This window comes from Schistocerca cancellata, chromosome 4, assembly GCF_023864275.1.
Source record: "Schistocerca cancellata isolate TAMUIC-IGC-003103 chromosome 4, iqSchCanc2.1, whole genome shotgun sequence".
Lineage (NCBI taxonomy): Eukaryota > Metazoa > Arthropoda > Insecta > Orthoptera > Acrididae > Schistocerca > Schistocerca cancellata.
Window position 1 is genome coordinate 335,766,162 of NC_064629.1, and position 13,978 is coordinate 335,780,139.

At 42.5% G+C, this 13,978-nt stretch overlaps 1 protein-coding gene across 1 annotated transcript in view; it reads right to left on the reverse strand.

Moving 5' to 3' along the window:
• Nucleotides 1–13,978, reverse strand: part of LOC126185060 (uncharacterized) — a 131,595-nt gene that overhangs the window by 77,697 nt on the left and 39,920 nt on the right. The window contains exon 3 of the mRNA XM_049927817.1: nt 5,875–5,947. Coding sequence (XP_049783774.1) covers nt 5,875–5,947 — 73 coding nt within the window. The remainder of the gene's footprint in view (nt 1–5,874; nt 5,948–13,978) is intronic.

Below are 13,978 nucleotides of genomic sequence, written 5' to 3' on the forward strand. Positions count from 1 at the left end.
TCTCTATATCTTCTATCAACCCTATTTGGTACGGATCCCACACTGCTGAGCAGTATTCAAGCAGTGGGCGAACAAGCGTACTGTAACCTACTTCCTTTGTTTTCGGATTGCATTTCCTTAGGATTCTTCCAATGAATCTCAGTCTGGCATCTGCTTTACTGACGATCAACTTTATATGATCATTCCATTTTAAATCACTCCTAATGCGTACTCCCAGATAATTTATGGTATTAACTGCTTCCAGTTGCTGACCTGCTATTTTGTAGCTACATGATAAAGGATCTATCTTTCTGTGTATTCGCAGCACATTACACTTGTCTACATTGAGATTCAATTGCCATTCCCTGCACCATGCGTCAATTCGCTGCAGATCCTCCTGCATTTCAGTACAATTTTCCATTGTTACAACCTCTCGATACACCACAGCATCATCTGCAAAAAGCCTCAGTGAACTTCCGATGTCATCCACAAGGTCATTTATGTATATTGTGAATAGGAACGGTCCTATGACACTCCCCTGCGGCACACCTGAAATCACTCTTACTTCGGAAGACTTCTCTCCATTGAGAATGACATGCTGCGTCCTGTTATCTAGGAACTCCTCAATCCAATCACACAATTGGTCTGATAGTCCATATGCTCTTACTTTGTTCATTAAACGACTGTGGGGAACTGTATCGAACGCCTTGCGGAAGTCAAGAAACACGGCATCTACCTGTGAACCCGTGTCTATGGCCGTCTGAGTCTCGTGGACGAATAGCGCGAGCTGGGTTTCACATGACCGTCTTTTTCGAAACCCATGCTGATTCATACAGAGTAGATTTCTAGTCTCCAGAAAAGTCATTATACTCGAACACAATACGTGTTCCAAAATTCTACAACTGATCGGCGTTAGAGATATAGGTCTATAGTTCTGCACATCTGTTCGACGTCCCTTCTTGAAAACGGGGATGACCTGTGCCCTTTTCCAATCCTTTGGAACGCTACGCTCTTCTAGAGACCTACGGTACACCGCTGCAAGAAGGAGGGGCGGGGGGGGGGGGGGGGGGGCAAGTTCCTTCGCGTACTCTGTGTAAAATTGAACTGGTATCCCATCAGGTCCAGAGGCTTTCCTCTTTTGAGCGATTTTAATTGTTTCTCTATCCCTCTGTCGTCTATTTCGATATCAATCATTTTGTCATCTGTGCGACAATCTAGAGAAGGAACTACAGTGCAATCTTCCTCTGTGAAACAACTTTGGAAAAAGACATTTAGTATTTCGGCCTTTAGTCTGTCATCCTCTGTTTCAGTACCATTTTGGTCACAGAGTGTCTGGACATTTTGTTTTGATCCACCTACCGCTTTGACATAAGACCAAAATTTCTTAGGATTTTCTGCCAAGTCAGTACATAGAACTTTACTTTCGAATTCATTGAACGCCTCTCGCATAGCCCTCCTCACACTACATTTCGCTTCGCGTAATTTTTGATTGTCTGCAAGGCTTTGGCTATGTTTATGTTTGCTGTGAAGTTCCCTTTGCTTCCGCAGCAGTTTTCTAACTCGGTTGTTGTACCACGGTGGCTCTTTTCCATCTCTTACGATCTTGCTTGGCACATACTCATCTAACGCATTATGTACGACGGTTTTGAACTTTGTCCACTGATCCTCAACACTATCTGTACTTGAGACAAAACTTTTGTGTTGAGCCAACAGGTACTCTGAAATATGTTATCGCCACGAGTCGGTTCTCTGTTTAACTGCTCAAGGTAGTTTTCAGATAAAGCACTTTAAAAAATTTCACTGGATTCTTTGTCCCTGCCACCCGTTATTAACGTCTGAGTCTCCCAGTCTATATCCGGCAAATTAAAATCTCCACCCAGAACTATAACATGGTGGGGAAATCTACTCGATATATTTTCCAAATTATCCTTCAGGTGCTCAGCCACAACAGCTGCTGAGCCAGGGGGCCTATAGAGACATCCAATTACCATGTCTGGGCCTGCTTTAACCGTGACCTTCACCCAAATCATTTCACATTTCGGATTTCCGTCAATTTCCTTCGATACTATTGCACTTCTTATCGCTATAAACACGCCTCCCCCTTCACTGTCCAGCCTGTCTCTGCGGTATACATTCCAATCTGAGTTTAGGATTTCATTACTGTTTACGTCTGGTTTCAGCCAACTTTCTGTCCCTAGTACTATATGAGCGTTGTGACCGTTTATTAATGAGAGCAGTTCTGGGACCTTTCTGTAGACGCTCCTGCACTTTACTATTAGCACATTAATATTGTTATTCCCTGTTGCATTTTGCCTACTCCTACCCTGCCGCGTCTCAGGAGGCGTCTTGTCGGGCCTAGGGAGGGGATTCTCTAACCTAAAAAACCCCCATGTGCACTCCACACGTACTCCCCTACCCTTGTAGCCGCTTCCGGCGTGTAGTGCACGCCTGACCTATTCAGGGGGACCCTACATTTCTCCACCCGATAGCGGAGGTCGAGAAATTTGCACCCCAGATCTCCGCAGAATCGTCTGAGCCTCTGGTTTAAGGAAAAAACTACAAAGAACGAAACTCGTTTAGCTTGATGGGGGAATCCAGATGGCGCTATGGTTGGCCCGCGAGATGCCGCTGCCATAGGTCAAACGGATATCAACTGCGTTTTTTTGAACAGGACCCCCATTTTTATTACATATTCGTGTAGTATGTAAAGGAATATGAATATTTTAGTTGGACCACTTGTTTCGCTTTGTGATAAATGGCGCTGTAATAGTCACAAACGTATAAGTACGTGGTATCACGTAACATTCCCCCAGGGCGGACGGTATTTATTCGTGATACATTACCCGTGTTAAAATGGATCGTTTACCAATTGCGGAAAAGGTCTATATCGTGTTGATGTATGGCTATTGTGATCAAAATGCCCAACGGGCGTGTGCTACGTATGCTGCTCGGTATCCTGGACGACATCATCCAAGTGTCCTGACCGTTCGCAGGATAGTTACGTTATTTAAGGAAACAGGAAGTGTTCAGCCACATGTGAAACGTCAACCACGACCTGCAACAAATAATGATACCCAAGTAGGTGTTTTAGCTGCTGTCGCGGCTAATCCGCACATCAGTATCAGACAAATTGCTCGAGAATCGGGAATCTCAAAAACGTCATTGTTGAGAATGCTACATCAACATCAATTGCACCCGTACCATATTTCTATGCACCAGGAATTGCAAGGAGACGACTTTGAACGTCGTGTACAGTCCTTCCACTGGGCACAAGAGAAATTACTGTACGATGACTGATTTTTTGCACGCGTTCTATTTAGCGACGAAGCGTCATTCACCAACAGCGGTAACGTAAACCGGCATAATATGCACTATTGGGCAACGGAAAATCCACGATGGCTGCGACAAATGGAACATCAGCGACCTTTGCGGGTTAATGTGTGGTGCGGCATTGTGGGAGGAAGGATAATTGGCCCTCATTTTATCGATGGCAATCTAAATGGTGCAATGTATGCTGATTTCCTATGTAATGCTCTACCGATGTTACTACAAGATGTTTCACTGCATGACAGAATGGCGAAGTACTTCGAACATGATGGATGTCCGGCACATAGCTCGCGTGCGGTTGAAGAGGTATTGAATATCATTTCATGACAGGTGGATTGGATGTCGAAGCATCATACCATGGCTCGCACATTCACCGGATCTGACGTCCCCGGATTTCTTTCTATGGGGGAAGTTGAAGGATATTTGCTATCGTGATCCACCGACAACGCCTGACAACATGCGTCAGCGCATTGTCAATACATGTGCGAACATTACGGAAGGCGAACTACTCGCTGTTGAGAGGAATGTCGTTACACGTATTGCCAAATGCATTGAGGTTGACGGACATAATTTTGAGCATTTATTGCATTAATGTGGTATTTACAGGTAATCACGCTGTAACAGCATGCGTTCTCAGAAATAAGTTCAAAAAGATACATGTATCACATTGGAACAACCGAAATAAAATGTTCAAACGTTCCTACGTTCTGTATTTTAATTTAAAAAACCTACCTGTTACCAACTGTTCGTCGTATGTTTGTGACTATTACAGCGCCATCTATCACAAATTGAAAAAAGTGGTCCAACTAAAACATTCATATTTCTTTACGTACTACACAAATATGTAATAAAAATGGGGGTTCCTATTTAAAAAAACGCAGTTGATATCCGTTTGACCTATGGCATCGCCATCTATCGGGCCAACCATAGCGTCATCTGGTTTTCCCCTTCAAGCTAGACAAGTTTCGTTCTTTGTAGTCTTTTCGTTTGACGCTTATTTCGTGAGATATTTGGCCCGGTCACGATTAATGGACCACCCTGTAGGTACCGTACATGTCATATGTAGGTTCTGATGATGAGTGAGTTTGCAAGTGTCATAACATTTAAGTGGCCATATCTTCTGATTGCATTGATTTAGAGGCTTGTGTTATTTACACCGCCAAGGGACCATAGACTCTAGTATTCCATGTATGTGGTATCTGATCTCTGTGCATGTTCGAAATAACAGGCACGGTTTGATCCTGCAGCCACTATGAAACAAGACACAGCGGAATTAATGACGTTAGCACCCGGTGGGCATTGATTTAAATCAATGGGGAAAGTTGAAAATTTGTGCCAGGTGGACATTCGAACCCAGGTTTCCTCCTTACTACGCAGATGCTCTCACCACAGCGCCAGCTGGACACAGTGGTCAAGATAACTGTAGTGACTACGTTACCAAAACTTAAAAATAAAAGGCGCTTATATGGCGTCCAAAAGGAAGACTTGCACCAGGCTGATGAGCTACACGAAATTATTACTATTATTATTATTACAATTATCTATATACATAACGCATGGGTGTCTGGATACTTCTGATCAGATAGTGTAGTTCCCACATTAAGTAAGAGTGAGAAGATGAGAGTTGCCAATGCACAGAAGGATGTGCTGATCTTTGGCTGCACCGTATGATCTGTTTATGAGCGAAACGGAGGCACTATATTTCTTATGCTGGAAAATGTATATAGAGTCTTCATTATGTGACCAATAAGATCTGTTAAAAATTTTGACAGTAAATGAGTCAATCAACATAAAAAATTGTAAATAAAAAACATAAACATAACAAAGATAGGCTAGAGCACATAAACATTTTTAACTAAAGACAGTCAAACCTTTTGTGAAATTATTTGTCTATAAGTAAGAAATAAAATAGATTAGAGAAATATTTGACACGTCTTTGAATGATGCTCAGACTCATACAGAGCAGCTGAGATGCTCTTTCATTAGTGACGTGAAATTTCACAAGATAAATATCTTCTAGTAATCTTCAAAATTCAAATTTTTACGTTGACCAGCACCTCATTTGATGTAAGTGGTTTCGAACATCAGTCAAAGGCGCATCAAATGGCTCTTTAACAAATTTTATTTTTTATTTTTGGACAAATCATTTCATAAAACATTTCACTTATTTCAATTTTCTTTACTTTTAAGTTTTGTTCAGAATGTATGAGATATAGTACATGTCAATATCGATTGGTATTCAGTAAGTATTAACAATATGTACATGAAGAGAAGATAGACAGTTTCAATTTATGTTGTGATTTGATATGTTTTGACATTTCATTTACATAACTAGCAGCAGCTGTTCATGAAATATTTCAAATTTCCCTCAAGTCAATAAATAAGAGGTTCTTAATCACCCTGATTGCTTTCAAACAAATACAACTGGTCCATTTGATACCCCCATTTGTCCATTTCCCACTAGCATTTTTCTAAATTCAAACAAAAATTCACTGTGTAATTTCTGTGGGGTCTTGTTTTCGCTCCAGTCGAACATTTGACTAGTATGAGGGAGCATGGGGTACTTACCCATTTGAGGATTATCCCACGTCTTGTGATCAAAGACATGGCCAGACCCAGAATTACGCCTGGCTTTGGGTATCTGTCAACAAACATACGCAGCATGATGATGAAAAGTTAGGTCCAAATTATGCACATACACATACATGAAGTGTGTTACAAAACTGTATAGCACTAATTGCAGGACGCGTTCCTCACACGCAGACGAGGAAACTATATCGTATGAAAATGGGTCAGCAAACGTTTTGTTTCTATGTTACAACTCACTTTCTCCATCTCATTAATCATGGGAAACAAACAAGAACAGAACCTTAGAATCATGGGGAACATGCGCTCTTGGTGACGTCTGGTTACGTTGTGCACCGCCAGTGTCTCGTTTTAAATATCCCTCTTGCCATTGTTTATTTACGGGTAACAACTGTCCCAGCAATCAATATGACCGTTGCCAGCACACAGATTGCTACGTAGAGCTAATCGCTGACTTGGCTGGTGCTATGGCAGTGTACACAGACACAGAGGAGGCAGATGCCCATTTGATTTACGGATTAACTGATGGCAATGACGCTCACGCTCAGTGTTTATACCTGGAGAGATTTCCAGGACGACGGTTCCCCGACAGGAAAACATTTGAAGTTACTGATCTTCGTCTTAGGGAAAATGGAGCATTTAAGCCTTATTCTCGAGACCAGTGGAGGCCTAGAGGGACGAGGACAACGATGTGGGAGGCGGCAATTCTTCATACAGTCGACGATGAATCCAGCATCAGTACAAGACTTGTAGCTGCAACACTGAATATGACTGTCTGGCGAGTGTTACACAAGGACCAGCTGTATCCATACCACTTGCAGCGTGTGCAGGCATTATTAACAGCTGATTTTCCTGCACGGGTACCCTTCTGCGAATGGTTTATTCAACAAAGTGTCAACCCTAATTTTAGTGCGACGGTGCTGTTCACAGATGAGGCGTCGTTTCAACGAGATCAGATCGTAAATTTTCACAACCGGCATGTATAAGCAGACGTCAATCCTCACGCAACTGTTGAAGCAAATTATCAACAAAGATTTTGTCATTGTTTTGGCCAGCATTGTTGGTCACAGTTTGCTAGGGCCTCTCTTTCTTTCATCCAGGCAAAACATGTACTTCATGCACGATCGAGCATCTTCTCATTCTAGTGCTAATGTCCCTCGCTTCTAAATAACAGATTCGGTGACAGATGGACAGATAGAGATGTACCAGTTGCCTGGCCTCCACCACGCTCTCCGGACCTAAGCCCACTGGAGTTTGGGTTGTGGGAGTATTTGAAAGCTCTTGTGTATAGAACTCCAGTACAAGATGTTCAGTGTCTCCGTGTCCGTATTATGGAACGATACGAAACCATACGAAATACTCCATGGATACATCAGACACCCGAGATCCACTATGACGTGGGACTGATACATCTGTCAAAGCGCATGGAGGGCATATTGAACATCTCCTGTGAGAAAGAGTTGCATGTGGTTTGGTGGTGTGTCCTGTTCGTGTGTGTTTCCCATGATTAATGAGTTGGAGAAAATGAGCTATAACATGGAAACAGTTTCCAGACCCATGTTCATATAACATAATTTCTTCGTCTACGTGTGAGGAATGTGTCCTGCAATTTATGACGTACATTTTTGTTACACCCTGTATAAGACAAACTTTTCGGAAAATTTGTTGACACACTTGTTAGTGCATTATTGTACATTACATATCTGGGTTCCTCCCTGTCAAAATCTAAGCAAGTCACTGCCGCAAACCATACTGAGTGTGGGTAACAAGATGGACGCTGAGTCGATGGCCGAAAAGGCTGTAGAGGGTGAATGTTACATCTGAACGTAACGTGAATTTAAACCAGTGCCGACGAACAAAGACAGGAACGTAATAAACAATAACACACCACCAAATCGATCGGAACTATCCGTCGCGCAAATAGTATCGCTGCCATTCTCTGAGTCTGTTTCTACACTGCTAGGGTAAAGAACTGGTACATTACAGGCGAGCACGTAGTCACAGTATCCAACGAAATTTTTTATGATAAACTCATCCCATTTGCGTTCACTGATGCGGTTACCCTGCGGAGCTCTAAGAGAAGTAAAATGAACGCTATTTTGGCGCCAATTGACATGCTAATAGGCTGGCTCCATAAAAATACAGATTAATTGTTAAAGTAAAGTATATACAGAAACGAGCCATTGCTAAAATGGTATTTATGAAGAACAAATTATACTGGTACTGGTTTCAAAATGACAGGTTCATCGTCCTACAGTTGTTCACATTTAAAATTGCATTTACCTGATGTAAGTACGATGTTGGCAATTTTTCTTTGGGTCGAAAGTACCTTAGGGTAGCAGTGTTATCAAAGAAACTTTCGCCACAGTGAAAAACCATCATCGGTAGCAGTGTATCTATGCTGCTTCTGGATAACTTTGTTTGCAAGTGTAAAGTTGTAATTTAGTTGGTGAATGACGCAACCAGCCATAAATACTTTTTAATTATTGTAGTACCACAACCAGTTTCAGGCTTCCATGTTCATCTTCAGATGACTGTTATTTTCCATTACATAGATGTTTTGGTCAACAGCATGTCATTTGCTCCACAATGGCCAAGAATATTTCAATACTTAGTGCCACTTTACGCTAAAGTGCTTCATTTTTTATATGTGATACAAAATAGTTGTGTTCACCTATGTCAGTTACAGCCGCTGGCGATTTGTTCTGTTGTGGTCCATGTTTTTAGCGTTTTCTTTTTTTTTACTTTCAGTGGAAATTATTGACAAAATACTTTAAAATCAACTGATTGCTTATTATAATGTAGACATACACGTGCACACGTTTATATACCCATCAAACAAACGTTAAGGATATAATTGGTTCTCGTATCTTAAAAAGAGATTGATGTCTTATACTTTATGTTTTGATAATACAGAATACTACGCAAAGGTAAACTACACTGTATGTTATCATTGAACCGATTGTGAAATGCAAAAGGAACGTTATTTGAAAAAACAAAAAAATTGCAATGCCCCACAACATCAAAAAACATAAAATGGCTTGTTCATTGCAGTGTTCAATAACGTGTAGGTCCTCCACGAACCCTCAGACACTCTTGAAGGCAACGGGACATGCTCAGTACAAACTCACTGCAGGCCTCTTGAGGCACAATGTTCCACTCTTCAATGGCAACATTCCTGAGAGCTTCAACAGTTAACTGAGGATGCTGACGACTAGAAATCGCTCTTTTGAGCACGCTCCATGCATGCTCTATATAATTTATATCCGGTGAGCATGGTGCCCAATCCATTCTTCAGATTCTACGTACTGTCAGATATCGACACACTCTGCGAGCACGATGGGATCTGACGTTATGACCCAGAGTGAATCCTTCCCCTACAGTCTCTGGAAAGGCACTCACTATGGGTGGAAGAATGTTGTTTTCGTACACTGTAGCAGTCGTGTTGCTTTCAATTGGAACGAGTGGTGTGCGGCGGCCGTACATGATACATGCCCAGAATGCAATTGAGCAATCGGATTGCTGGTGACATTCCACAGTCAATGAGGGATGATGGCGTTCCCCTGTTCACCTCCATATCCACAGTTGTCGTCAGGGTGCAAGGCTATTCGTACCTCGTCTGTGAACAGCATTTTGGTCCACTGGTCTCGTTCCCAATGTTCATGTGCTCTAGTCTATCTTACACGAGCACCCCTGTGATGTGGACAGAGTGGTGTAGTCTTGAGAGGTCTTCGGCTGTACAACCTCCCATCATGAAGTCTGCTACGCACAGTGTAGGTACTTACGGTAACCGCTGTGTCTTCTTGAAGCGCGAGCCGCATAGTATTCGCTGTCTTTGTAGGGCGTCTGTGCAGATATCGTTACATACCGGTCCCTAGAACCTGATGTTTTGCCTGGACGGCCTTCGCGTTGTCGATCCGCTATTGAATACGTTTCCTGGAACTTTTTCCACAGTCTGGAGACAACATTTTGATTAACGTGAACAATATTTGCATTTTGTTTCACGTTTTATCCCATCAATCTACATCTACATCATACTTCTCCAGTCATCTAATGGTGTGTGGCGGAGGGTACATTCGGTACCACTATCTGATCCCTCCAACCCTGTTCCACTCAGGAATACTATGTGGGAAGAATTATTGTCGGTAAGCCTCTGCATTGACTCTAATTTCTCGAATTTTCTCCTCGTGGTCAATACGCGAGATGTAGGTAGGGGGAAGTAATAAGTTGTCCGACTCCTCCTGAAAAGTGCTGTCCGGAAATTTCAATAGTAAATCTCCCCGTGATGCACAACACCTCTCTTGTAACGTCTGCCAGTGGAGTTTGTTTAGCATCTCCGTAAAACTCTCTCGCCAGCTAAACGATCCCGTGATAAAACGCGCCGCTCTCCATTGGATCTTTCCTATCTCCTCTATCGGTCCTATCTGATAGGGATCCCAGAGAAGTTAACAATACTCAATAACCGGGCAAACAAGCGCCTTATAAGCCACTTCTTTCGGGGATGAGTTACATTTCCTTAAGATTCTTCCGACGAATCTGAGTCTAGTGACTGCTTTTCCCACTATCTGTTTTTTATGGCCATTCCACTTAAGGTCGCTGTGGATAGTTACGCCTAGACATTTTTTGACAGACGCTGTCTCCAGCTCAATAGTGTAGCTGTACAGTAGTGGATTTATTTTCCTATGTATGCGCAGTATGTTATATTTATTTACGTTCAGGGTCAACTGCCAGAGCCTGCACCATTCACCAATTCTTTGCAGGTCGTTCTGCTAATTCTTTCTATCTTCTGGCGTTGCTACTTTGGTATAGACAACTGCATCATCTGCGAGTAGCTTTAAAGAGCATCCGACGCTTCCTACTAGGTCATTTATATACGAGGGTAAGTCAATTATTATCCGCAGAGTAGTTATAAAACTTTATTGTAATCAAATAGGAATCCCCTAGAAAAACATAATTTTTCGACATAATCTACTTGCGTTTCAACACACTTGATCCATCGTTGTACAAGCTTCCTGATGTCCTCATAGAAGAGGGTTCTCGGTTGAGCCGCGAGCCAAGAATGCACCGCTTCTTTTACTGCTTCGTCCGAGGCAAATCGACGGCCCCTTACTGCCTGTTTGAGTGGACCGAACAAGTGACAGTCAGAAGGGGCAAGATCGGGACTATATGGACGATGATCCAGCAGTACTTCAAATTTGAGTTTCTGGAGCGTTTCAGCAGTGTGGGCAGCAATATGCGGACGGGCATTGTCGTGCAACAACACAACACCTTTTGACAGCAATCCTCAGCGTTTGCTTCGAATTGCAGGCTTTAGCCTGGCAGCAAGCATCTCTCTGTAAAGTACACTGTTTATTGTTGTGCCCCTTTCCCCATAATGTTCCAGTACTGGACCTTGTGCGTCCCAAAAAACCGTAAGCATCAGTTTTCCTGCGGACGGCTGGGTCTTGAACTTTTTCTTGCAAGGCGAATTTGGATGTTTCCACTCCATACCCTGCCGTTTACTCTCCGGCTCGTAATGATGGATCCATGCTTCGTCACCAGTAATGATCCTGTCTAAGAAGTTGTCCCCTTCGTTACCATACCGATCCAAATCTTTTTTGCAGGTGTTCAAGCGCGTATGTTTATTCAACTGTGTGAGTTGTTTTGGGACCCATCTTGCACAAACTGTATGAAACCCAAGTCTGTTGTGGATGATTTCGTAGGCAGAACCGTGACTAATTTGCAACGATGTGCCACTTCGTCAATAGTTAATCGTCTGTCTAAGAGGATCATTTCACGTGAACGCTCAGTGGTTTCTTCATTTGTGGCGGTAAACGGTCGTCCGGCTCCTTATTCGTGCGTAATACTTGTGCTACCATTTTGGAATTTTTCAGTCCATTCGTAGATACTCCGTTGTGGCAAAACACTGTTCCCGTACTGTTCAGAAAGTCTTCGATGAATTTCGGCCCCTGATACGCCTTCTGACCACTAAAAACGGATCACTGAACATTGCTCTTCTTTGGTGCAAATAGACAGCGGAGCAGCCACAGTAGCAATAACGAAACTAACCTAACAGCTTGAAAATTGCAACGATATAACAACAAATAAACAAAGCATGCGTCATCAGCGTAAAACGACAGTACTACAAAAATAAACAAAAATATAACTAAATTGCGGATAATATTTGACTTACCCTCGTGTATTGTAAACAGTAACGGTCCTATCACACCTCCCTGTGGTACTCCGGATATTACCTTTACGTCTGTCGACTTAGTTGCGTTAAGAGCGACGTGTTGAGTTCTATCTGCAAGAAAGTCTTGCAGGTCTGCTGCGATACTCCGTAAGCTCGTATTTTCTTCATTAAGCGGCAATGCGGGACGGTGTCAAATGCCTTAATGAAATTAAGGGACACGGCATCAACCTGAGCGCCGTTGTCCGCTGCGCTGTTTGATCTCATGGAGGAACAGAACGAGCTGAGTTTCGCGGGATCTCTGACGATTTTTATAGAAGAGATGTTCATTTTCCAAAATGTCATAATTCTTGAGCATAAAACATGTTCCATATTTCTACAACAGATTGATGTCAACGATATAGGTCTATAATTGTGTGGATTCGTCTTGCGGCCTTTCTTAAAAACGGGAATGACATGCACCTTTTTTGCAGTCGTTAGGTACCTTTCGTTGCTCAAGCAATCTACGATAAATTACTGCTAGAAGGGGAGCAAGTTCTTTCGCATAATCTTTATACAATCTTATAGGTATCTCATCTGGTCCTGAAGCCTTTCCGCTACTAAGCGAATTTAGCTGCTTTTCAATTCCGCGATCGGTTATCTCAATACCTGCCATTTCGATGTTCGTACGACGATTGACAGGAATGGTAGTGTTACGATCTTCCGCGATGGAACAACTTCGGAAGACCGAATTCAGTATTTCGACCTTCTCTCTGATATCTTCCGTTTCAGTGCCGGCGTGATCGCTAATAGATGATTTTTACCCATTTTCTCATTCCCTATACGACCAAAATCTCTTACAGTTTTTGCTCAGATCGGTAGAAAACGTCTTACTTTCAAAATCATTGAACGCTTCTCTCATTGCTCTCCTTACGTTCATTTTCGCTTCGCTTAGCTTTTGTTTGTCAGCTAGGTTTTTACTTCTCTTGAATGTGAGATGAAGTACTCCTTATCTACGTTTTCTAACACGGTTATTAAACCATGGTGGACCTTTCCCATCCCTTAAAACCTTACTTGGAAGATACTTGTCTATGGCATGTTGAACGATGCCTTTGAATTTCTTCCGTTTGTTCTCTACATCTTCGTCCTCATCACCGAATATTTGATGCTGGCTGCTGAGATATTCCGAAATTTGTATCCTGTCGCCCTTGCTCAGCAAATATATCTTCCTACCTTTCTTAAGATTCCTTGTAGGACCCGTCGTCACAGATGTTGTCACAGCCTTATGGTCGCGCTGATGATTTTGATACGGTCTGCCATGGAGAGCCTGTTCTGAGGCATTGTGCTGCACTACGAGGCAGACAGACAAATGTGAATTCACAAGAATTCAGCACTGGTGTACTATGTTTGCTTGGATGCCGTGATTGCACGGTCCCTGGTAAGGCAGAGTAGCAACGACGAAAGAGTTCGCATTATGTACACGACCACCTCCCTACGTAAGCACAAAAGGAACGTTCATAGTGATTGTTGGTGGGTAATTTGGAAATATGCTCAACTTTTTGTGATGAATGTAGATAAATTAGCCGGCCGGAGTGGCCGAGCGGTTAAAGGCGCTACAGTCTGGAACCGCACGACCGCTACGGTCGCAGGTTCGAATCCTGCCTCGGGCATGGATGTGTGTGAGGTCCTTAGGTTAGTTAGATTTAAGTAGTTCTAAGTTCTAGGGGACTTATGACCACAGCAGTTGAGTCCCATAGTGCTCAGAACCATTTGAACCATTTTTAGATACATTTATTTGATCATAACTACAGTTTATAAATGAGTTGCAAGAAATATAAAATTAGAAAGTTTGAGGATGGGATGAGAGCAACACATTTGTTCATCATGGTAGTTTATGTCTATACAATTTTATACTGGTATTTTGAATTGCAGTGCTGT